The sequence below is a fragment of the Carassius gibelio genome, chromosome B23 (genome assembly GCF_023724105.1).
Source record: "Carassius gibelio isolate Cgi1373 ecotype wild population from Czech Republic chromosome B23, carGib1.2-hapl.c, whole genome shotgun sequence".
NCBI classification, from domain to species: Eukaryota; Metazoa; Chordata; class Actinopteri; order Cypriniformes; family Cyprinidae; genus Carassius; species Carassius gibelio.
In genome coordinates this window covers 14098770-14125449 of record NC_068418.1, presented here as the reverse complement: position 1 = coordinate 14125449, position 26680 = coordinate 14098770, and the positions used below count along the sequence as shown (strand labels likewise).

At 40.3% G+C, this 26680-nt stretch overlaps 1 protein-coding gene across 4 annotated transcripts in view; it reads right to left on the bottom strand.

Annotated features, from left to right (window-relative positions):
• Positions 1–23075, bottom strand: part of flna (filamin A, alpha (actin binding protein 280)) — a 34182-nt gene extending 11107 nt beyond the window's left edge. Inside the window, exons 1-25 of one of the 4 annotated variants that reach the window (XM_052594206.1) lie at positions 22772–23075; positions 18815–19300; positions 8132–8383; positions 7705–7802; positions 6960–7107; positions 6653–6849; positions 6331–6493; positions 5922–6122; positions 4510–4647; positions 4266–4392; positions 4039–4175; positions 3744–3940; positions 3532–3645; positions 3312–3455; positions 3103–3226; positions 2852–3012; positions 2686–2776; positions 2402–2571; positions 2132–2249; positions 1661–1923; positions 1134–1452; positions 879–1052; positions 627–789; positions 357–517; positions 82–249 (exon numbers count right to left, since the gene is read on the bottom strand). In XM_052594206.1, the coding sequence (XP_052450166.1) occupies positions 82–249; positions 357–517; positions 627–789; positions 879–1052; positions 1134–1452; positions 1661–1923; positions 2132–2249; positions 2402–2571; positions 2686–2776; positions 2852–3012; positions 3103–3226; positions 3312–3455; positions 3532–3645; positions 3744–3940; positions 4039–4175; positions 4266–4392; positions 4510–4647; positions 5922–6122; positions 6331–6493; positions 6653–6849; positions 6960–7107; positions 7705–7802; positions 8132–8383; positions 18815–19196 (4210 nt within the window). In that variant the 5' untranslated portion in view covers positions 19197–19300; positions 22772–23075. The remainder of the gene's footprint in view (positions 1–81; positions 250–356; positions 518–626; positions 790–878; positions 1053–1133; positions 1453–1660; positions 1924–2131; positions 2250–2401; positions 2572–2685; positions 2777–2851; positions 3013–3102; positions 3227–3311; positions 3456–3531; positions 3646–3743; positions 3941–4038; positions 4176–4265; positions 4393–4509; positions 4648–5921; positions 6123–6330; positions 6494–6652; positions 6850–6959; positions 7108–7704; positions 7803–8131; positions 8384–18814; positions 19301–22771) is intronic. The other 3 variants (XM_052594207.1, XM_052594208.1, XM_052594209.1) reach the window with 3 other exon arrangements.
• Between the last annotated feature and the right edge of the window lie 3605 nt (positions 23076–26680).

Sequence of the window (26680 nt, the reverse complement as noted above, 5' to 3'; positions counted from 1 at the left end):
ACATAAATAGTCCTCTTATTCAATGGAGGGGGAAAGAAAAAAGCCAAATAAAACAAGATAATTACTGAATTGCTGTCTCACCTTTGGGTCCCTGCACTCGGACCTGCAAGGGAGCCACTCCAGCCTTGCTAGCATCCACAGAAAAGACCTGTGGGATATTGGCACGCACATTGTTTCCAAGCCCCTGACCCAGGCATTTCACTTTAGTTGCATCAACAGTATCATGGACAGGTACAGAGAAGGGGCTTCCTGTAGAGGGGATGGGGGGAGAGTTGTGTCAAAAAAAAGAAAGAAAAAGGATTAAAAACAAATTAAAAATAAATAAATAAAGATAAATGGATAGACATGATGCTGACCTGTGATTGGTTGGCCTCCATAGGTGACATTGAGGTTGTATGTGCCTGGCTCATATGGGATGTATTCAACACAACAGCTGCCATCTTTGTTATCAGTGCATGACATTTTGGCCTCAGAAGGTCCCTCCATAGCCAGCCCCAGTCCACCTGTGCCGGCCCCACTGCATCAAAACACACAAGTGAGGCAGAGAACCTTAAAACCAGACCTATTGAAAGTGCTTTTTGTTTTAATCTTGAGCTAAAATCAGTCAGAGTTCTGAATCTACCCACCGGGTCTCCACTGTAAACTTGTTGTGTTTGTTAGTGATGCCAGACTGAAGTCCTGGACCGTGTACACGCACACGTGCTGGGTCACAACCCTCGGTCACCGGCACACGGAACGGGCTCTTGGGAACTGGGGCGTTATCGTATGTTACCTCAACACTGTGTGTGCCTATCAGCATGCAATACAGAAGACTGGTGTAAAAGCAACTCATAATATACCACATTTTTACAATCTTTAATAGTGGTGCTGAAACTCACCCTCCTCATAGGGCGTGTACTCCACTTGGTAGGTGCCATCTCCAAGGTCTCTAATCATAGCTTCTGTGCGGTTGCCTGATGGGTTATTGACGCAGGTTTTTATATGATTGCCACCCGTTTTGGTGAGCGCACGAGCATCCACAGTGAAATCAGTAGTGGCTTCCCGGAAGACACCTATAGAGAAACATTCAAAGTGGCAAAATAAGCAAAGACGAGAGGAACTACTGCTTGATAAACCAGAGAACGCCACACTACCTTTGCCTTCCACTCCAGGTCCGAACACTTTCACTCCACTGGTTTCCACAGCAGGCTCCACATTGAGTCTGGCTGGGAAGTTCGGCACATCCTGATCACCGTAGCGGATGGTGAGAGTGTAAGCTCCAGGGTACAGAGGGATGTAAGTGATGGTGTAGGTTCCATCTCCATTGTCCTGAATATGGACTTCAGCCTCCGTGCCATTGTCTGAGATGATCTCGATAGTCAGCTCAGCAGGACCAGCATTTGTGCAATCAACCACAAACTTTCCTGGCTCACCAACCTTAGCTCTCTCCAGACCTGGCCCAGAACATCGCACCTATACATGACAAGAGGGGATATGAAAGAAAGAGTATTGTTGTTCTACAGCTAAAGCCGCCAAAACCACTCGCTGAGAAGTCATGCAACATTAGGCAAAATTACAGTTTATTGAATAAACACCCCACAAAGAGCTTTTCCTGACGCCTTTTTGTCGCCTTGTTAAACTGGCAATAATATTTAATTCCTAGGTTTCTAAATTGCCTTACCTTAGATATGTCAGTAGGTGCAATGGCTTCTACAGAGAATGGACTGCCGGGAATGGGGGCGCCATCATACGTCAGTTCAACCTCATAGGGTCCCTTATCTCTGGGGATGAAACGGACCTGACTGGTTTCTGGGCTCAGGCCTGGTTCAACTTTACAAGGCACCGATTTGCCAGATGGACCTGTGACCTTGGCGCCAACCTTGCCCTGACCACCTGCTCCTTTGGACTTGACTGTGATGTCCTGATCCTTTCCGACGGACATTGCTAGAAAATAAAGTGCAATTTTTTTACTTGTAAAAGGTTAAAGGTGATTCAGTCCGATCAAAGTTTATTTGTATAGCACTTTTCACAACACATCGTTTCAAAGCATCCACACAGATGTTTCAATGTTACATTCAGTCAGATGTCAAAGCATCTCTCATTCGTGAGTCAGGTTAACCGGCAAGCTAGACAAGTAAAGTGTTAAACTTACTATCTCCAATACCAGCCACTTTAACTTTACTGAGGTCCACGGATGGGGCGACTGCTACAGCAAACGGGCTCTTGGGAATGGGATCACCACCATATGTGACATTCAAACCCATGTTGCCCTACAGAAGAAAAGGAGCACTTAAATTGCACCAGTACTCAATTGCAAAACAACATTTAGAAAACAATAGTTACAATATTCAAACACTGCAATATACTTTTCAAAACCAAGCATCACCAGCCATTGGGACTACAGCAGCAAACATCGGCTCACCTGTTGAACAGGGGTGTATTTAACAGTGTGTGTGCCGTCATGATTGTTGATTATGTCAAAGTCACGGACCGCTTCTCCCTTGGAGGGTCCAGTGAACTGAGCGTCAAGCCTAGCTTTGCCTGCGGCCTTGGTGTTCACAGTGAAGTGAGTGGGTTTGTTCAGCTCCACACCTTGAAAAGAAATAACAGCGTTGGAGATTCACCTTTAAACTACAAAAACTAAAACAAACTTTTTGGTCATACTAAATAATGGTCTTCCATTTTATTTAATAGTTTTTCCCTCACCGGTACGGTTGAGTCCAGGGCCTTCTGCTTTAACCTTGCTGGCATCATGAGAGGGATCTACCTTGATTCTGATGGGCGTCAGGGGAATGGCCTAGAAAACAAAACCAGTTTGAATAAAAGAAACCTCACTAGACCATTCACCACATACACTTGCGCTTCCTCTTACCTGATCAGCAAACAGCACCATGATTGTGTAGCTGCCCGCTCCAGGTGGGGTGTATTTGACAGTGAATGTGTCATTGTCATTTCTAATGATGTCGAAATCGATGTCAGCCTCAGCAGGTCCCATAACACCTGGGGCGCATTTGATGCCTATGCTGATGTCACCTTGAAAGACAGAGGACAAAAACACTAAGCTTATTTGCCCCTAAAAAAACTAACTCTAAAAGTACTAGATGAAAAACTTTGAGTTCTTACCCTGTCCCGCCTCCGCACAATCCACAGTGAAGTAGGTTGGTTCATATGCCTTCAGGCCAGTCTTGGCCACTCCAGGTCCTGATACTTTCACCTTATTGGGATGGCACCCTGCCCCAATGTTCATCTACACAACAAAAGCAGTGAGAACACATTAAAACGCTTTTCATTAGTAATTCTAAGGACGTTAACCATATCTGATGGCTACCCACCCTGAATGGGCTCTCTGGGATGTTGACTCCGCCCCAGGACACCATCACAGTGTGTTTGAGTGGTTTTCGAGGGGTGTAGCTGCAGGTGTATGTTCCGTTACTGTTGTCCTTCACCTGCACATCCACTGGGTTTCCATCACGGTCCTGAGAGGGAAAGAGCTTGTTAGTGCTTTGAATTAGAGTGAGGAGTAAGTCGTGAGCCATAAAGCAGAATCCACACCTGAGCTTGAATCTTTAGAGGAGCTTTGCCACCTTGTTTGGCATCTACGGTGAACTCTGCTGGTTTGCCGACTGAAAGGCCAGAGCTCTGGAGACCTGGACCATAAGCCTTCACCTGATTTACAAAATGAGACGCATCAACAGGACTACCAGCCGCTCATGTTAGGAATAATTTCACATCAAATATTTCTAGAAAGCAAGCAGATTAATTACCTTGTCAGGATAGAAGTCTTTTCCTGGAGCAGGAACGACTTCGGCCATGAAAGGGCTGAGCTGGATGTCCTCGTTCTTACAGAGAACATGAACTGCATATTCACCTGGTTCTGTTGGCCAGTACCTCACATCACAGGAGCCATCGCCCTTATCGTCACATTCGATTTTAGCCGGGGATGGGCCCTCCACTGAGAACCCTGAATGGAGAATTCCCAAGTACATATTGGATAAAAAAAGTATATATACAACTATGTTGTTCAAACAGACGAATGAAAGCAGAGCTAATGGAACATACCTAAAGTGCCCACGTCATCCCCGAGAGCTTCCACCACAAAGTCAGCCGACTTTCCTACCACACCACTCTCCAGTCCTGGACCCCATGCCCTGACCTGCTGCGGTCCTGCTTCGGATCCAATCTTTACCTCAAACGGACTGGAAACAAGAAAAAGGAATTGACATTTACCAAGTCCAATCACTACTCGCTTACTGGGAATAGAAACCCACTGCATGAGGTTATTTTACCTGCGTGGGATGTGTTGTCCACCCCATGTGATTGTGATGATATAATTCCCAGGTGTGGTGGGGTAATATTCATAGCTGTACACTCCATCTCCCAGATCTTTCTTCTTACAGGGCTCCTCAAGACCCTCTGCGCAACACATTTAGTTGTTGGGTAACTAGCTCTTTAAATATCTGTACTATAGCTTGAGTTAATACAGAGGGCTCTACACAGTAAACATTGTGAATGAGTATGGCATCCACTTACTGGGCCCTTTGATGGTGACTTTGAGGTCTCCAGTGCCAGCTCCTTTGGTGTAAACCTTGAACTCCGCGGTCTCCTTGATTCTCAAGCCTTTAGGCTGCAGACCACGGCCCTTGGCTTTACACAGGCTTGGATTACAGGCTGGTGAGAACATAACCAAGTTAGTACAAATTTGTAGTTAACCGTGTACCCATTGGATTTACAAAAATAAAGGATTCAACAGAAAACACATCCCAATTAGTGAAAAAAAAAGATATAAAAGATATATTGTGAAATTTATAGAATTAGGTCACAATTGAGAAATAGTGTCACTAAGTATAATGTAAGATATCCTTGCACAAGTAGAGTTAACAGTCTTTTTGTGGTCATTACAGGGTTGAAATGCACTAACTGTCTGTGAAGAGCAGTGTTGGTGCTAGTCTCATGTTAACATGTATAGTCGAGAACATGCTTTCGAAACAGTGTTCAATATTTCAATGTAATGCCTTGCAACAGACTTCGACTGTACACTGCATTACTGAAATTGGGTCTGGCATTTACAAACTAAGGGACAAGTTGACATTTGATTTCAATGGTTTTAAAAATAAAAGAAACATGTACTGCAGCTCTGTTCTTCAAAAAAAGCAGGGAGGAAAACACTGAGCATACTGCGGGAGAGATACTAGGCTCTGCTCGTGGTGTAGGTTTATCTTTTTTTTTGTCTTGATCCAAACAGCCTTACAAGAGGAAGTGGTAAGAATGACTGTACAGTGCTGAATAATACTGCAGGAAAAACAGTCTGATAATAAAACGCTATTTTTAATGTTCCATTTGACTCTTGCTACACACATTACTGAGTCACAGGAATTTTGCTTGGCTTACAACGCCATGGATAACACTGTCTACACACGCCTCTGGAGAAACGAACATCTATTAGCACTTATATGGGCAGTTAAACACTTTCTGGTCAGTATAACTTGTGGTCCAAAATTATATCATGTAATGCCATTGGAACTGTAAAGGGTTAATTGCCTAAAGTGAGGTGCAACTGAAAACACCAGGACATAGACAGAAAAGCAGCAGGTCATGTACCAAAGACATATCCAAGGAAACAGGAAATGACATCAAAAGCCAAAAGGAGGCCAATCCAAAGAGAAAAGGAGAGATACCAGTGGATGTAGACGACACTTGTCCTTCAAAAGGAGAGACACAATTGCCAGTGAAGAAAAAGAGAAAAAAGACAGCAAGAAAAAGCAATGCAGGCAAGGACATATAAAAGAAACCTAAGCTTTTAAATCAAGTTTTGTACATGCTATTCATAGGTAATGGCCTTTCCATGCCTCATTAAAATTAATCCTGTGCGTATATATCCCGTTCACCTACTTCCCTTTCCTGTCTTACACAATATTCATGCATCGCCCTTCTCTGGCTCTTACCCTCTCCCACTTGGACAGTGTAAGGGCTCTTAGAGATCTGCCCCCCAGCGAAGGTGATATAGATGGTGTGCTGGCCCTCCTGAGTGGGCTTGTAGGTGCATCGGTAGCTGCTGTTGCCCTTATCCTCAACACTGCACTCAACAGTGCCCTTCTTTCCACTGGGGTCCATAATGACCACCTCCACCTCTCCTACTCCAGCACCTGAGAAACAACAAGTCTCATTTAAAATGGTATTTATGGTTGGTTTAGGTTAAAATAACATTAATTTAGATAAACTAATGAAATTGTTTATTTTGTCTACTTCTATCTTTATTTAGCTAAAAGAAATGCTTATTTGATGTACTTTATTTTTAAAAGCATCATCTACAACCAAAATAAGCAGAACGCATGATATCCTAAGGACAAGTACCAGCTGTGTAGACGTCAAAGTATGTGGTCTTGTTGGCAATGTTGCCAGCAGGCTCAAGTCCTGGGCCCTGAGCAGTGACCTTGCTGGAGTCTCCCTGAGCCATTCCCACATCCACCTCAAAAGGGCTCTTGGAGATGTGTTGCCCTGCAAACAGCACGGTCACCTAGGAGAACAGACACAGGTCTATTACAAACCATGCTAGACCTGTTTGCTTCCATCTGATGATGCACTACCTTTAATTTTAAAACATCAGTGTAATATTTTATTTGGGGGGGGAGGGGGTATTATGTTCCATCCGTTTCATGTAAACACGTCTGGGTACCTTGTGTTGTCCAGTGACTTTTGGTACATAGAATACTGCATAGGTGCGGTTCTTGTCATTGTTGGCTGTAACTTTGGCCTCTTCACGGTGGCCGGCTGGGTCTTCCACGTAAACCAGAACCTCTCCCTGACCGGCACTGATGGTCTCAACAGTGAACACTGCCTTCTTCATCACAACATTACCTGTGGGCTCAATACCTGCATGGCACAGAACAATACCCATGAGTCTCAGACACTTATTAAAACAATCAGTTTCAGATAGAAATAAAATAAAAACCATAGCAAATATGCAGCTGGTCACGGTTTACCTGGTCCATAGGCACGGGCCTTTTTGGGGTTGAGTTTGGGCCGCAGGGGGGCACCGGGCTTGAGTTTGGCTTTGGGGAACTGGGACAGGTAAGTCATAACAGAGTGCTCGTCCACATTGGGATCAACAATTTCTTCTGGAGTGATCACCTGGTGAAGAAACAAGGCATGCAATTTAACCCAAATCAACTTAAACTTATGCAATTTGTAAACATTTTGTAAAATAAGGTGTTCTTATCATGCCACGCCAACAGGAAGTGTATTAAGATGCAACTTAAAGTCTGTATCGTAGAAACATCAGCCCTAGGGACGGAAACACCTAACCACACGCATAACTGACTGCACGCGACATGCCAGCCTTGGCACACCATCAGCATGTGCCGTGACAAAAAAACCTCACTAGGTAGTTTCGATACATCAGTACAGAAAAAGTGATTTGACTGTTCCCTATGTCTATTCCTTCAAAAAAAAAAAAAAAAAGGGTTTAACCATAAACACTACTGTAATACTAGGTGATATTGTGTGCTGCAACTGTACGGTTAGGACCAAGGTGAAACGATTGTGGCGTGACAGACAAATGCTTTTTCATTTGTTTCCTTTCCAATTCAGGTCATGATGAAACCACAAAAGCCATGGTTGCTGCACTGAATTAGAAACATGCCAGGTGGGGGCTCTAGAACATTCTGTTCTCTGATTATTCAGTAGTTAATGAAAAGGCCAGTGATAACTGATCTAAGATAAAAGTACCTGAGGAACACCAAGCCAGTCATCAGCCTGCTGCATGGCCTCCCTGGCATTGTCCACAGGCTTGGTCTGGTCCCAGCAGTCCCAGTCTGGACAGAGACCTATAAACCAAAAACAAAAAATATTGTATTTCTCCTCATTTTCTAAGGACTGTGTCAGATTTCCTTTAAAATACTTTGCGTTGCTACGACAGCATTAAAAAAAATAATAATAATAATGATTAAATTACTTGTTATAACTACAAAATCAATGCAGGGACCGCTTTAAACCTTTATGAACTCAATTTAATAAAAATACTGTACATGAACAATCTGAACAAATGTATAAATTTAAGTACATTGATCATGTGGACCGAACATGGCTAATAGGAACACCAAATTTAATACTAAAGACATTCTCAGACCACTAAACCCCATCTCAGATATTTCACCTGGAGCACAACTGTCCACCAAAGCGCCAAGGGCTTTCCCTGACTGCCAGTCCCGGCTGAAGTTGGTGATGGGCAGCTCGGGCAGCTTGTTCTGGATCCATCCGAGCAGCCGCTGTTTGGGGGTCTTCTGCTTGCTTTCTTCGGTCTCCTCCTCCTCGTCCCACATGGGCATGGAGATGGAATAATGGAGAATCAGAGTCCATATCAGACCCAGGATCAGCTTCAGGTTCCCATCCACTATGGCCTTACTGTCTGTAACGAGACAGAGAGAAGAGTTAGAGTTTGCAAAAATGCATTGGAGTCAATAAATGTTATTATCTGAGGGTGTTCGTATCTATACAAATCTTTTTATCATTCAGCACAAGACTGTGCAATGAACTGCAGACCATGCCACAAATGGTCACAGAACAATGAAGCACTTATCTGCACTGCACATGTGAAACATTCAGACTTAATGCTCGCATGACTTCAGATTCAGAGTGTAAAAAAATCTAAAGGAAACATTTGTGGATTAAACCATCTAGATGGTTGGCACCATCCCATTTGAGGATTATTTCAGGACAAAATTAAAATGTTCAATCTGAGAGAGCTGGATGGAGTCTGGTAGCCTTTTATTATTTGCTCTGCTCTTACGGTTCTTAAAATGGATGGAAATAAATGTAAACCCATCTCCTCCTCTAGTCGCTCCACCCTGTGTCGACATAAAGATCTGATCATAGTCTGATCTCCACCCTTATTCAACACTTTCACACTTCCCTTTCCCCTGCCATTTCGCTTTAACAAGAGCATACGCCCATCCAAAATGTGGTTATAGGCTTGTACATGCATCTCAAGCTACAGAAGAGACACAAAACAACTTCAAAGCGCAAACAGAAGACTCTTGTCGTATCCTATGCTGCTTTTAGTATGCAAGTAAGGCCTATTCCAACCTGGGACAGTGAGATAATCAAGACATATTTGAAGATAATGTTAATAATTGTTCTTTGATACTCAAAGGCCCTGAGGGAAGACTTGGGCAGGGCAGTACAATGCAGTGCAACTTCCTCTTTTAACTGACACATGCTCCACTGAGGATGCAGTTAACCTTGCAGGGGACAAAGGGAGGGGAGACTTTCGATATAACCCAAATATACATAAAAATACTGATTTGGCATTTCATAACCAAAGTGACAGTTTCAAATGAGCTATACTGTGAAAGATAAGTACACATCATTTCTGCATTTATTAAATGTTAATTTCAAAACTTACTAATACAATACAAAGAAAAACTAATGTTAATATTTAATGGAACTGACTGAGCTATCATGAACTAACAAGGAGCGGTTTAATTTACATGACCAGATGTCAATGAAGATTAATGAATATGGTAAAAATCTATCACTCATTATTTGATTAATGTTAACTCAAGTTTAGTTTTTGAATTTAGTTTTTTTTTTTTTTTTTTATGAAAAAAATGTGTTTCTTTGACACCTTTGAAGCTTCTAATAGTTCTTAAATGTTGCAAACAATTCCAATCTAATCCATATGAAATCAAGCAGTTTATTCCAGTTGAGACTTTCACTCATCAGTAATAAATCACCGCACATACATGGATCTCATCAAATATGGCAAACACTTGGAATGGACTCATTCATAAGGATTATTTTTACAGTTGACTCTTTGAATCAAGTTTTTGAGAAATCAGACTTTCAGAATAGGCATGATGAAAAAATTTCGGGTAAACTTTCTCTTTTAAAACACCGCAGAATTTAATCTGAGCAAATCATTGTCTCAAGGAGGAAAGCAAGCATTTGATCGGTTCCGAAATAGACTGAAAATTAATGCGCTGTATATTGTGAAATCTCACATAACATTTCATCCCCCTCCTGACCCATTCCAGTTATCCAACAGTTTTTTTTGGCCATGTAAAATAATACATCTGCATTTTTCTCTAGTTCTGGTCTCCTGGTGCGGTTTATAAACCATGAGCCCCCAGAGCCTGCTGGAATTCATCTTGGCTTCTGGTGAAGGTGCTATTGAACTCTCACTGATCCCTTTATTCACAGACCAAACACACTGGGCATGTGCTTCAGCATCGGAGCAATAATATGAAAATTTATGGACCTATAAAGAAGCGCCATTATGGTTAATGCTGGAAGGGGAAGTTAAAGCATCACCAAATTCTTCCAGAGTCAGCTCTAGTGGAACGTCCGGTAGATTGTGCTGACTTTGACTATGATCAATCTTATTCATACAAGGGTACTGATGGGAAAAAATATGAGTGAAATATTAGAAACAAACCCAAATCAGCATAATACAATAGCGCAGACAGTGATGAGTGACTATTACAGCCTGATTCACTGTTATGGGAATGAAGAGAAGACAGGGACGACATAAAAAGAATGTTACTACATGGGAACTTGTTGGAGCTTGTTTAAGGTATTAGAGGCAGACCTTACCGTCAACTTAAGGCAAGGCAGGGCTTAGACAGTCATCCTGTGGGCTGTACAAATAAAATTATCCCCAGTTATTATTCGTCAGGCCACATTTTTTGGCCTTAAGGGTCTTGGAAATGGATCTGCTTTTGACATTTATCAATATCCTTTGCCAGTTGAGTCACAGGAAAGATCTGGATGCTCAATGGAACTGGGATTAATTGGATGAGCATATAAAATTGATAAAATCTTATTAAAATCACCCCCCAGTGAACCACCCTCACAGATAGAGAAGTATGCTGTGGTTTACGGTTGCCAAAAATCTAAATGAATTAGTAAAATGTAATGTGAGCTAATGTTTCAGGACAATTTTTGGGGAGCATAGGGATGTTTGAACAAAGAGTCTACTAATCAGCATGAGTCCTATGTAATTAGGCTGATTTAGAGTCTTGTTCCGCATTGTTGACAAGTATTTCTTATGAGGCATTCACATCGACTGTTCTTGATTTTATTAACGGTTGAATGAAGCGTACAAGAACAAAAACAACATTATCCAAAACATTTGTAGTATTTCTTTATGATCACTGCATGAGATGCTTTAAAAACAACAGAAGAAAAGCCATGTTTGTGAGCCATAAAGGAGAACTCGCAGCACACCAAGATAGTGATGCATCAATCTGATACTCTGTGTCAGTATCGGCTCCGATACTGCCATTTTCAGCAGAACAGGTATCAGTCAGAGGAGAGAAGGATCCAAATCCAATATAGTGCGTATAATATCCTGTATTCTTGTTTAGCCCCAAGAAAGGTACAAAAACATTAAAAGCACCACAAAGTTTCATGCACTATATTTTAAGTTCTGAATCCATCCCATAGTTTAATACCAAGAATAGATTAATATTTAAGTCAATATCTGAATGGATTGGAGCCATAAACTTTCCCAAAACTATTTTTGCAAGATGAAAAATTAATAATCTTTATGTTCATTTCAATGTATCATATGTTGCTGCCTTCCTTACTGTTCTATGCATTTGAATGTCTTTTAATTTTATAGTATATAATTTTACAACACACAGCAATGTGTAACATTTGACCAGATGTCGGTTTCACTAAATGTTTAGTTTAATGTTTTTATAAAATTATTGTGGACCCATGATTTTTCTAGAATAACATTTGCTGCTGAAATATCCACTTTTGTCATAGATTGATATATTTTGTTCATTTTTTTATTTTTTTTTAACTGCGCTGGTATCGGATCAGAATTGGCCGATACTAATGTTTTTGTATCCGATCTGTTCTGAAAAAAAAGCTATCATTGAATCATATGTTCACCTGCCTTAATTCCTGCTTCAGTATCACTGCTAAAAAAATTAAAAAGAAAGAAAAAAAAACCTTAGATGGACAAGCTGAACTCCGTAATCAAGTTGGTTCATGCATGACCACATGACCATCCTCAAACATGTCTAACTGCGGTGGGTGGGGGTCGGAGGGCACAGGCACGGTGACGCACTGCACTCAATGGCAAACATATGAAACATGACAGGAATCTGTGTTGCTGCAGCATTCCCACCACACACTGCAGGAAACCCACAGCAAACTCATTCCTTTTAAGGACATTTGTGCTCACAGCTCTTCATCAAATTCCCAAAACATGAATCTCATGACTGAGAGAGAAAGCTGGCAGTGACTAAGAGAAGGTAAATGAAAAGGAGGCTGAGAAAGAGATAGATGGAAAGGAGGGAGGGAGAGAACCAGAAAAAGATGGTGACTAAAACAGTCAAAGACAAAATATACAAAGGACAGAGATAGCTTGCATTCGAAACCCAAGGAAGCGGCATTCCTGCCCAGTCACTCGAGGACTAAACTTATTTTCTGCATGAAGGCATCATGACATCATGTCTGATGATCCAAAACAAATATAGAGATTTAAAGATATCCAAAGCAAATATTTAGTGACTATAATGCTTATTTCTCAAGAGACATAAGGAGTCATAAATTCTTCGATGAATTTGTTTACATACAAGCTCCATCATATGCCATTATTTTCCACCAACCATTGACCACACACAAATAATCATGGCTTAAAGTCAACAATATCTCACATTTTCACATGCCACGATTGGTAGATTACGTAACATATCTGCATGTTATTGGTCAAACTACTTTGGATGTTTTAGGCAATATAGAAATCCTGGCAAGGACACATCCTGGGAAAATGGCTCATATTGTCACCCTATTGTAGACAATATTATGCAAACATTTGATTCACATGTGCTTCGTTACCTTCCTACCACACCATATTCTACTTGCCAAGTTTTGGACACAACCAAGGACTTGGACAAGGAGAGACAGACATGGGCTTGGTGAGTTGAGGCCTTCCTGTTCGAGCCATGAAGGAGAGCGGAGTCATCAGTAGTGGATTGGAGCACAGATTCATTCCCATGACTCACCCCCTGTCTGGACCTGCCAAATCACCTCAGCCACTCTGACATCAGCCCTCAACCTTGCCCCACACTGCTGGACAACATGACACACTGCAGATGTCTGAAGGATGTCGCAGAGGATGGGGAGGAGTGTTCATCCCGAGACGCATTTCATAAGAATATTTCACATATTTCAGTAGGATAATTAGCCAAGCAACTTTTCATTCACAAAGTTGAGGTCATTTTCCAGCAGTGGGGGTTTCATGTTTGTGTGCAGCCATAGAGGAAATTGCACACATTCCAAAAAGGTCTTATCAGCGTGGTCAGGACGTCTATACACAAATGAAATCATAGGCATGGAAAACTCGACAAGACTGACCCCCCTATTTTTTCTCTAGTCTACAAAGTCATTTCCTCCCTCTGTGGAACACAAAAGAAGGTTTTATTTTGTCCAATCACTGGAAGAGAAAGATATTTGGACCACAGGTGCTCTTTAAAATGTATTTATGTTCCGCAGAAGGAAATACAATTCTACAATTTTGGAATGTTAATTCTTCCAAGAATGATAAACTGATTTTTGGTTGAGCTATCACTTTAACGGAAGCTACATTTGAGATGTAAATGAAGACAACTGAATAAAACCGATTTTCAGTATAGTTTTGGGTATCGTAGGGTGGGATTTAGTCCTGGCCATCAGTTGATGATTGGATGGAGGCAGAACTGAATTAGATCTTGCAGCTGATTAGAAGAATTGGGCTGGTTTAAAAGGACTACGTGATTGAAATAATTAGTAATTAGAAAATTCTGTAATTTGACAAACAACAAGAAACCTATGCATTGAAGAATCATTTTCAATATATAAAATAGACTATCATTTCCGCTTTATGCCAATTTTAGGAGCATTAACTGGGGTGCCTGGATCTAAGATGTAACATTCTATGTGACTCAATGTTACAGTACATTTCAGTTTAATGCCATGATAAACTTTCACCACATTGGTCATCCACAATGCTTCTACTGCTTATCAGCATGTTTTCTTTTATCTCCAACATCTGCAGTTTGGAGAACCTAACAAAGCATGAAAACAACTGTTGTGCTGCAGATCATAATCAGGACCATATGGCACAGAAATGTCTAATTCCATTCACCCCGACTTTGGTTTTCAAAACCAAGCATATCCAATACAAGACTTTAGGAGCATGAACGCTGTAAGAAAACTTCCTTTTCTTTTACTTTCTATGACTTCCAAATGTCCCTCCCTCTTTTCCTCCCTCTCTCTCTCTGGAAATGTTCCCCTTGGTTTTGTAGCCTTAAAAGGGCAGAAGCAAACTTGATCCTGGCAGGCCACCCATTCCCTTGCACAGGGGTTTCTGATTACAGCTGAGAGAGGGAGGGAACAGGAGTAGGCAGGGAATGGAAGAGAAGGAGTAAGGGAGGGAAAACTGACTGGAGTACAAAACTGCTGTGGTAGTGCTTTTGTAAAACCCCATATTGACAGAGCTGGATTGTCATTTGGCATGGTTATTTAGTGGCTGGAGAGAACCCAGTTCCATCAACTTCACCTAAAAAAAAAATCAAAATAAAATAAATAAAATAAAAAACACTGGCCAGGAAAGTATCAGTCCATATTAAACATACGATTATAATTATGTCGAGCCAACGGAGCGTGTTTAGTGCCACAATCCATATATCACAAAGACATAAGAGGCCAGCCTACATTTTAACGAGATCACTAAAGAAGTGGCCATGTTCAGCAATCTTTCCGTTCATCAGTAGTTCTGCCAGTGTGACTGCGAACATAAATCTCTGCTCTTAAATAAGGGTGGAGATAAATGCCTTGGGACAATCAGATAAGTGCCAATTGTACTGGATTCTTTCCTGAATCCATCAAGGGTGAATCACCCTACCATCTCCATTATACGATTCTTGAAGAAAAAAGAAAAAAAAAGTCTTACATTAGCATGTAAAAATGGATAAATACAATTTGGTGATGCATTCTCCAATGGGTTACCAGATCAAGAAAGTGCCATGCAATTATATCCATTAGGAAACACCCCCCAACACCACCCCACTTGCACTTCTCTTATTTGCAATCCATCTTTCTTTGACCCACCTCAGACTAAAAATATGGCAAAAAAACCACACCCCATTTCTCTACAGTAGCTTAACTTCAGATGAATTAAGTTTTTTACATCCAAAAGGAGGAAAAACTGAATTGCAGCAATCTATGCTTGGCAGAGGAAGAGATTTCCCCAACCTCCCTCCCTCCCTCCCCACTTGATTGACTAGATACATTCGATTTCACTCATCTAAATTCACCGTCTTCACTCCAGGTTGAGCCAGTTTATCTGGTGTACCTACCTGTTTGTCAGTAATGAGGTTTTTCTGAGAATACGGAGCGTGTGGCAGATGTCTTCATGTGGTTTCCATGCAGCGGTTTTGTCTAGTTGGGTGACAACGACCTTAAAAACAAAACTTTTCTCTTTACGGTTCCACAGTAAAGTGGAACTTCAACATCTGAGTCACAAAGTGACATTCAAGTGCAAAATCACCTTATTCTTTAGTTTATGCAGAAATTTTGAGGTTCAAGTGTGACCAATTAAAAAAGCACTAACGAGACTTGCCATAGGGTGCTTTCCAGTGTGGAGAAGGGTGTGAGGGTACACAGTCACACACGCTTGCTACTTATTCGCTGGTGCAAGCTGGCATAAGTACAATGTACTTCAGTTTACGCCAACTTGAGTTTCTAATATTTAAAGCAGCTGCAGTGATGTGAAAGTTCTGTTCAGAAGCACTAGAGAGCAGTAAAATTGGTTTCATTTTCTGCTATTCACAGAGATTACGCAACAATAATATGCATCTATAGAGTGAGATTTCAAGTTTGACGTCTAGCATAGAACTACCAGAAATCCTGAACAGGATCCACCAAGCTGTCATTATAACCATAGAAAACCATGCCAAAAGAGCTCAGCGGGAAACTCCCATTTCCATGAAGCATTGTGCATGACATAATTAAGTCATGAATCCTACTATTAGATACTTTTTTTGCTTTCAAATCAAAATCTAAGGTTCAGATTTATCTCAGAGCTGGTTGGTTTGGTTCATGTCTTAGAACTTTATTCAGTTTTTTTAATTCCCATGGAGAAAATGAATGGGAAAAATAAACTCTACAACAAAGGCAGCAGAAAAAAATGCCCCACTGCTGAGTTCCATTGCCACAGGACTGTTGCCCAAAGGAACAGGATATCCTGGCATTGCCAATAAAGCACAGGAACATCAGGAAGACTCCCTCAGCTATTGACCTGTTAAATAACTACATGCCTCACCATTTAGCTCCACAGTCTTTATAACTAAATGTTTACATTAAACAAAATTAAGCTTCTACAAATCAAAACACTGAAAAGCCAAGTCGGTGTTATAGTGAGAATTAACAACTAAACATGATGACCAAGGAAAGACTTAAACTCGACAATAACCTCAAGTGGTCAGAACGAAACCAATATAAAAAGGAATCTTCGGGTTTACTGCATTTCAGAGGCTCTGGACCATTGCATAAAGTTTCTCTATTCTGCACCCCTAGGCATACACTTCACCTACACAACAGAATCAAGTCTTTACTTGCAACTCATTTTGACAAGCTTAAGATTCATTGTTTGGAATTATTGCATTTAAAAATCACCTCAACTGAGACAAGATATTGAGCAACTTTGTCGAACAGCATCAAATGTTCTTAAGTGTCGTAAATATGGTTAGAAAGGCTATTCAGATCAAGATCATGTTACATCACATTTAAGTACGAACACGCTAGATGGAGAAACAGATTAGCGTGTCTCTAGGCTCCACACTTGAAAGCTCTTTTTATGAGCCCCACCCAGATGAAGACGGAGATAAAGGCCTGTCATGCTCCTTCAGGCTTTGGAAGGCAGCACTATATTCGTATAGACAGGTAAAATATGAGGCCTGTCATGACAGGGGTACACGCATACCACCTTTATGCTTGCTCAGTAATTCGCTGTACACTCACTTTGCAATGTTCTTATTGCAAAGAAAGAACAGTCAAAGAACCAAACAGTTCCAAGTTACAAAAAAACTAGAACTAGAAAAACACATCGCCCAACTAATGAGCATACTGAATTCCTAAAGGATGCAAATAACTCACATGGTGAAAAATGCTTCAGTGGCTGTAAGATGCAATCATAAAATACAATTACACCATCTGTGGGTGAGGAACTCAGTCCAGCAAAACGGTTTGCTCATATTAACAGGAAGGGATGAAGGTGTTTAAGTACAAATATTCAGCAATTGCTGAATAATCCTTGATTGTGCAATCTAAGAGGATGTTTATTTATGCCCTCTGGGCGCTGTTGGGAAATGCTCCAATTAAGAGCAAAACCCTACAGCCATTGGGTTGTGGAACTACTGATGAAAACATGGGCTTCTGGAAGAGAACAAATTACACTAAAACAACAAGACAGAATGGTCCATCAGGACAGAAAATTGAGCAATTCAAAAGCTAGTTTAAACTTGAAAGTTACCACACAAAAAAAAAAGGTTCAGGTTTTTGGAAAACCTAAAATATAGAATTTCTGAAAAATGAAGAACTAAAGACACTGCACTATTTCTAGGACATGAATCAAAGATGCAAATTTGTGAAACTGATCATGTTACTTCACAGATAGTACATAGACATGATTCTCTTAAATCAAGCAGGAGAACAAGAAAACCACAGGTTTGCATAAAACTTCCAATACTTGAGTGCGGTCAATAAAGAAACAAATGGACATTTTTAAATTCATGCTAATTTTACATTACAATAGCCCAGTTTCTCTCATTACACTGAGCAATTTGTGATGTAATAAAGGAGAAATGCTTAATGCAATCTTGTCTGAATGAACTTCAGTTAGATGCACGCATTCAATGAACCCATGATCCAGTACAGATTCACCCATGTTCCTGAAATGACATAAACTGGAGGGCGTGTCACAGTGTTAATCAATCAATCACAACCAGCACTGAATGAAGGAACCCTGTCTCGACATCTCCAACACAAGCCATGTTGTGCAACTTTATGTTCCAATCCCTCCGTTAAACCGTTGACACCCAAAACAACCACATTCAATTTTAATGAAGACAGCTGTGCTCCTCATGAGAGAGGCGTGTCCTCTCGGATCGATCGATCATTCTTCTTTGTGCCACCGGTGAACGCCATGTTCACTGATAGCCGAGTGAGAAGTTAAGCTATAATAAACATTTGACACCGATAATAATAATAATAAATAAAAATTTACTGAATTCTCTGGGGTCTCTAGCGTAGGAAGTGAGCACTCCTATTAAGAGGGACGTTTTTCCCCACACTTCTACTGCATCAATGCAGAAAAAGTTTTGGTGCATTTGCCGAGTTTGGACTAAACCAACACACAAACTAAGGTTAAACCACCCTAAACTATTCGCCACGATGTCTGCTGCTGCTTTACGACATTCGGGGCTGGACTTAAAACGGTTGAATGGAGCGACTGTGGTTCCTCACTTCTTTGTCAGATTCTCAACTGCAAACGCGATTAAAGCAATCTTAATTTCAAAACCCTCTGCGTGAGCAACAAGTTACAAAAAGTAAAAAAAAAAGCACGTGCAACAAGTGAAACATTCATAAAGTTGTGCACAAAACAATCCGTGGCCACACAGGCCTTGATTCCCATCTTTCTTTCCCGTTATTTTGTGGCCTGCCTCAAATGTATTGCCCTGTTTGTTGGCCAAATGCCGGGTGATGTTGGAAACCACAAGCTCTGTTTTATAGTTTATATACTATATGAAATAAAGTGCAATGGTCGACTGAAATCAGAACATACCTATAGACACCAGCTTGATGTTTTCCTTGTCGAGGAACTCCAGAGCCACAGAGACGTTCTCCAGCTGCATCTGTCTGAACGTGGGGCGCTGGTTGTACTTGCGGAACATCTTCTTCTGGCTGAGCACCTCCAGAAGCGCGATCAGCCGGAGCCCATCGCTCAGGTCCGTCTGCAGGTTCGCTATGCGCTTATTGACACATTTCAGGTGCTCGTTGCACCAACGCGTGAATGTGTTTTGCTGGATCTTCTTCCATGGCGCGTCCTCGGCGAGATCTTTCTCTGTGGCGGGCATGTCTGCGTCCTTGTCCGGGGAGAGAGAAGCGTTGGATAGGGGAGCGGCGGCGGCGGCGCTCGACTGGTGGGGGCGTGTGTGTTGACTCATTTTTATCGACTCTGGTCTCCTGCACTAATTCGCTGTCTCGCTTTTTTGGGTGGAGTCTTGTGGAATTGTACAATTTGTGTGCTCTTCTTTCCAAAGTTATGTGACTAGAAGGGAAAACAAAGAATTGACTAAAATCAGGCTTGAATACACATGCGTTTAATTACATTTGTGTTTCTCATCGACACATGTCTGAAGTACGTGGACATTTTCAAACATACATTCTAGAAAACATATTCAGCTTTTAAGAAGTTGCTGAATGAAAGTATGCCATTGTGTTTCATTACTTTAGTCGTTTTGGTAGCTGGTCTGAAAACAGCTCATGATACAGCATTCACTGGATATTACGCAATGTCAAGTGTGCATTAACTTCTGCTGCGTTTGAAACGTGTTACCTACTGAAAAAAATTCTTAAAATATCGTTCAAAAGCAATATTTCGAAGTATACCTCCTCTGACGTGAGAAAGCGATTTTTAATTTGATATTAAAATAGTTTCACTTTATGCATTTAACAACACATAAAGTGTGTTGTCTAGACTAAATCTAATCAAATGTTCTACTTTTCCATATTCGTGTGTTGAAGTATAATGCCACCAATTATCAAATTATGAACTGAATTTGGATAAAGTGTCTAAATAAACTGAGTGAAAATTCACAGTAGGTGAGTAAGAAAGTTGAAAATATGTCTAAAGAGGTGTCTGAATACCCAAGGTGTGCAAATAAAAATCTTGGCAGGATCTCCATCCTCCTTGTACCCATTTTGTAGGAGAAAATCACAAAACAGGGCAGTTTAGAACTGCATTAAATCCACATTTGTCTAAATAAGGCAAATGAGCCAAAACAGTGTGTGAGGACGCAGTCCAAAAAGAATGTTTCCCTTCAGAGCTTTTTTGAGCATTTGTCACTCAGTGGGAATCTGTGGAATGCCCTTCATGTAATGAGCCACCGGTGCCCCCCTGACCCCCCTCCAATTCCCAGCCCCCATCATCTACATAACCACATATTGTGTTATACCCTTGCTCTCATTCTTTGCCTCTTCATATGCTCAGGGAAATCTTGATATTTCTAGCAGAGCATAAGATTAGAAGAAGAAAGGCTCAGACTTGTCTTCAAGCCTTCATTGCGGTCTCACAACTTAACCAATAAGGTGACTTCATGTCAGGCTCAAGATAATGAACTTCATTCATAACTAGGTATTCATATTTATATCTCTTTGGTTTGATTTCCAGTTAACAACATCACCAATGACCTATTGTTCTGAGACCCCATGTAATATTAAAATGTCCACAATGCAGTCTAACTGTAAATAGGCCAGTTGCTCAGAAACAAAGGATGAACAAAACAAGTCTGGCGTTCAGAACACGCCACTGCTGCAGCCAAACTGTAGTCTGGCGTCACCTGCAGGAAATATGAAGAATGACAGTCTGATTTTATGTTCCTTCTACCTAACACAATCCACATATTGTATAACGCTTACAGTTTATATTTTAATATATTCAATCATAGATGCTAAATAAAAGATGTGGAATCAGCAGGTTCTCTTTTTTAAATTTGATATATAACATTCAAACAAGCTACATATTTGAAAACCATTGGCCAGGCAGGATGGGGTTTCCAGTGTATTTTTACAGGACCGCCCCCAAAAAAATGTAGATACAGTTTTCTAAAATACTCTAATATGCACCAGACAAATATGGAAATATTATTTGAGGCACATAGCTGAAAAGAACACTGTGTTACACTCCCCAGTCACACTGATGACAGAACAAGCTGTTAACAGTCAACTTAACTGCAGAAAACCCTAATAATAATAATAATCATTATTAATTTCATACATTTCATTACCTTGACATCGTAAAAACATGCTATCAGTGTAGTGAGTTCAACTAAGATAAATGTAATCAATTTGTCTTCAGTATAATCATTATAATGTTAGGTTCATTTGAGGACAGATTGTCAAAAAAGTGAAGTGGAGATGGCACGCTATGTCATGATTCAGCCATCCTGAAAAGTGTGGTTAGCCCACATACTGGCTCAGCCGCAGCGACTGATGTGCATCTCGCCTGCACCAGTGAAAAACACAGATTACACACTGAGGGGGAGAATGGCATTATGGGTATTTTTGTAAAGGTGTTTTACTCTTTCATCAACAGGATGTGGCTTTGTTATTTCTTCTGTGCACATGGAAACCAAACAGAAAAATATGAAAAGCTAAATTGTGTTTTATATTATTTTAAACGCAAATAATTATAGCACTCCAGGTGACAGGGGCTAGTTGTCACATTTTTGTACTGCAGTGAATGTTCCTCGGGGCAGGTTTATGTTTGAGAGTGAATTTAAACATATACCTTCAAACATTGGATACAAAAATCTTCTGAACATTCTGACCAATGTTGCTCGGGGAAAAAAAGATACAGTTCATTGCAAGTGGGCTGTCTAAAAGCAGGGTCACATGGGGTTAGATGTCACATTGGATCCTGCTAAATATAAATAAAAGGTGAGAAGTTGCCCCACCTTCACATTTATAAAAAAAAAAGTCTGTTTTTACAAACACAATCCAACCTTTCAAATGAAATATGCTTTTATTCATAGTTGACTCGTCTGAATGTATGCCATTGTGGTTTTATTGTCCTCACTTATTTAACCAACAGCTATAACAAAAACAAATGTTCCTGTAATTTTATTTTGGAAGATGTAATTCACCGAAATAACCCCAATTTAAGACGGTTTTGAGCTATATGAGTTTAAAACCAACATACAAAACGACTTCTGGAGAAAACACACATTTGTGTAATTGGACTTTTGACTTGACATTATAGTTACTGATCCATAGCTCTTGTGACAACTAGCCCTGCTCTCCCATAAAGGAATAAAATGCGTGTTTTTACTGTAAAACCTTATGTTTTTGTACGAGCCCTACTGTCTCTCGACTGGCATCCAGGTGAGGTCGCGATGTTTCGTGCAAGATTTTCCGCGAGCATGTGGGGGCGCGCAACTCTTACTTCAAAGGATGAAGGGCGCGCGGACCTTTCCATATTTTCCCTTATTTGGTGAGGAGGACTTAATTAGATTACAGGGATGCGCCAAAACCTCAAGAGCATCGGATTTATACACTTTGTGTAAATGATATGCAATATTAATATGAAATAAATATTAATGTTTAGCTTTGCTTTTACAGACCCTACACAGCCTTTAATAGAAAGTTTTTTTTTTTTTTTAATTATCGTTAGATTGATTCTTTTTATCCAGTCTCCTTATTTGTGCAATACTGTATCGGTACGCCTCACATGTCATTAATCATGCAGGGCACTTTTAAGTACGCAAGAATATTATATCCAGTCATTCAGCACAATTACGCACGCTACGCTGCACGCCCTTCACCCATCCCGCTTGAAGAAACATTTACGCAAAATACAAGACGTTTAGCGGTGAACGTCTGCGTCAATGATTTTTAACCCTAAACTAACTTAGGTTTGACGCAGAAACGGAATAAAAGTAAGCTGCCCACCCAGGCTCAAAAGCTCTTAATGCAAGACAAAACATGCCTCGCAGCAGTGAATAGAGGTTTTATAACTTACATTTTGATGATTGTCTTGAAGTTACCCTTGTTCCTGTATCCCTTCAGAGTCTGCGTGTGGCACAGGCAGCGGAGAGTGAACTTGAGTGGAGCACAGTGCAGAAATCTCACTGTACGACCCTCCCGGAGCCGACGAGTGTCCCTGGAGGAAAAGCTTGCTCGCTGAACTCGAGAGAAAACACTAGTGACACCCCTTAGTCGTTTCTGCCTCCTTGTGTCCTCTCTGGACTTAATGCGAGAACCTTAATTGGTAAAGTATCAAAGAGGGGGGCTACTCTTCTGTTCGCGCGAGCGCGTCTCGAGCTGACGTGATACCGGCGGCCGCGCCTTCAGATTGTGAAGGTATGATGTCACCCTGTTCAGAGCGCCTGCATCTGCTCCATCTGCCTGATGCATGAACACTGTTGCTGCTGCTGCTGCTCAGCAGAGAGCTTCGAGTTATGTTGCAAGTTCTTGAGGTAATAAGCATTTCATTTCATTTTGAACTTCCATTGTCTAAAAGTGAACCACATTATCTTGACTAAAACACAGGTCACATTACACACAAGGCACAAAACACGCTTTTCCCTCAAGACACATTGGATTTTATCCTTTATACTGCACAGGGTACAAAAAAAAATCTGGTCCAAACTCATAAATCAGCCCATTTAGATTTTTTTCATTGTGTACCTTTTTAGTTTAGGGGTCAAGTTACGGTCATCGCCATTGTGTCTGAGATGTTCTCACTATTTTATAGAGGCCAAATATTTTGAAATGCAGTCTGGATATTATTTCACATACTTTTTGGACAAATTTCTAGTTTGCATAAAAATTGATTGGCTGCTGAATAGAGGCAAGACTATGACTTTGTAACTGTTTAATACATTACTTTATTTTAGCTGGATCTTTTAATGGCCCAGCATGGGCCTGTCTATGTGACTCTGTAACCCTCTTGGTACTAATAAAACCTGGCGCAGACAGGCAGTCTCCCTTGGGTAACTGTCTTTAACTGCAAACATTCCCAGTACTTCATTCCTTAGAGGGAAAGAGAAGGGACCAGCTATAACTGCTTCATTTATCTAAGAACCTTGGGGTGGGGTGACATCATATTGCCCCCACCACACCTTTAACTAAATCCAGCAGTCTGAAAACTGGTATCATTTGTGCCATATGGGATTTGACGCTGGCATTTTGTTCTCCTCCCTCCTATACCTTGTATACAGAAACACATTCATGGCAAAATGTAAACTAAACTGATATTTCCTACTGGCACAATCAAGCAAAATAATACAGGTATTAAATAATACAGATAAAAATCGGGTGGTGAGAACAAGAAGGACATAAGTGACATTTTGGGTGAAATGGAGATATATCAAATGAAAGCTCTTGATGAGCTCTTTAACTACCAAAAGGACACAATTGAATTCTTAATTTTGGAGTTAATCATTAGAAACCAAAAGACTTAACTCTGAATATACTTCGCCAGTAGTTTTTCGCCAGTAGTTTTTGGTTCCAAAAAAAGCTAACTGCATTTACGCCCCTTTGGCACTGAGAAATGTACTGTGGGTAAAGCTTGTGGATAGCACTTGAGTCAAACCTAAGCCAGGTAAGTCAACCATGAGAGGAAAACTATTTTTTGCTGCTGAAGGTGTATTATTCATCTTATTTTGTGACAATGAGCTGCATGATGATGGAGAAAATGAAATATTCAGAATGGTATTTAAGTAATTCAACTCAGATTTTGAAAATCGTGTATTAAATAAATTCAGTACACAGACTGAAGTAGTTTAAGTCTTTGATTCTTTTAATTTTGATGATTTTAGCTCACATTTAACAAAAACCCACCACTATCTCAACAAATAAGAATACTTCATAAGACCAATATACATATATATATATAAAACATTTTTAGTTTATTGTTAGCCTTCTGGAAAGTATGTTCATCTACTGTACATGTACTCAATACTTGGTAGTGGCTCCTTTTGCTTTAATTACTGCCTCAAATCAACGTGGCATGGAGGTGATCTGTTTGTAGCACTGCTGAGGTGGTCTGGAAGCCCAGGTTCCTTGACTGAATGCATGTTTGTGGCTTACCCTCCTTGTGAAGGGTGTCAATGATTGTCTTCTGGACAACTGTTAGATCAGTCTTCCCCATGATTGTGTAGCATAGTGAACCAAACTGAGAGACAATTTTGTAGGCTCAGGAAACCTTTGCAGATGTTTTAAGTTGATTAGCTGATTGGCATGTCACCATATTCTGATTTGTTGAGATAGTGAATTGGTGGGTTTTGGTTATATGTGAGCCAAAATCATCACAAATAAAAGAACCAAACACTTAAACTACTTCAGTCTGTGTGCATATAATTTATTTAAAACACAAGTTTCACAATCTGAGTTGAATTACTGAAATAAATGAATATGTTATAAATCCACGACATTCTAAATTATTGAGATGCACGTGTATATAGGTGTTGGAAGAAATCTCTAAATTTGTCAGTGTTTTTTCTTGCCCCCATTCCCTAGAGTGTGATCGAGTCAACCTAGATCAAGATAAGACAGGCAAAGATCTTCTGGCAATAATAGAAATGCAGAAAGATATCAGTAGAGAGTAAATGAAAATAAGGAAAATGAAAGAAAAGGCATCAACAAAGCCAGGAATCTTAGTGGGAATAGTCATTTCCCAGGGACATTTTCCATATATTAGGTGATTCAGACTAACAAAGCATCCCAGGTTTTTTTTTCAACTAGAACTAGTTTGAAGATGTTTAGTTACTAGAGTCCTAACTCTCTAAATATGAGATTAAATGCAGTGATAAGTGGCAGTGGTAATCTCATTCAGACTGTGAAGACCAGGAACAATTTTGTCATTGCTAGAAATTGAGCCTATAAATGGGATAATAAAATATTATGCTCATTTTATTGACAGCAAACACCGAATTAGTACAGTGGCAGGCAAAGAGATCAAGGAGGAGCAAAGAAAAAAAGAGAAATGACGTAGGGAGAGAAAACTGTTTGAAGCTCTTACATTTTCCCATTGTAATCCCAAGAATTCTTTGTCTACATTCTGTTTTTGTTTTATTGGTTTAGAAAAAGGAGCCAATTTATCCTCAAAGATAAGTTTAGACAGAAAGAATGAGGCACAAAAACATTTAGTTTTTTAATTAATCAAAGTGAGTCTTGCACCTTAAGCATTAGACATCACTTTTGCATGTTAGATAAAGCCCAGAGCAACATTTTGAACAGTTTAAATTCACTGAACATTTGCCTAATTGTGTTTTATGAAGTATGGCAACAAAACAGCAGCAAGTTTAACAAGGCAATAATGTTTATCAAGAATTGGCCAAGTTAATAAAGAAAGTATGTGTTCTTTGATCAATAGAAAAAGACGAACAGAAAGATTGAGAGAGAGGGGCCTGTTGTGACCCATCCGTTTCTGGGTGTAATTCTTTAACACAGGAAGCTGTAGTGACAGATATGGCATGTTTTCCACAGGAACGTGTGGCTGTGGAAGGATGGATATGAGTCCTGTTGTGAACTGTATTAGCTGAAAAACAAGGACGATAGCTAAGCTCTGATTCACCATCATGCAAAATGAAGGCAGAAAACAATAACATTTAGATTCTTCTAATAGACTATCAAGATTGCTTTTCACAAACAAGAGACATTCTGATCTACAGAGGTCAAATGTAGGCTACATTAAACCAGCAAGCATTAAAACCGATCATGCATGTGCAAAAGAACAATGATGAGATGCCATGACTGTCATACAGAAGTAAACACGGGGGCCACTGATGTAAGTGTTTACATGTTCATTTTTAAGATGTTGTGGCATGGAAGCCAGCAGATTTGTGAGCAGGTGATAAAATGAATGAAGATGAAGAGAGAGCAAAGTTTTTATAAGTTTAGTGCGTATAGAGCTGTAACTTTTATA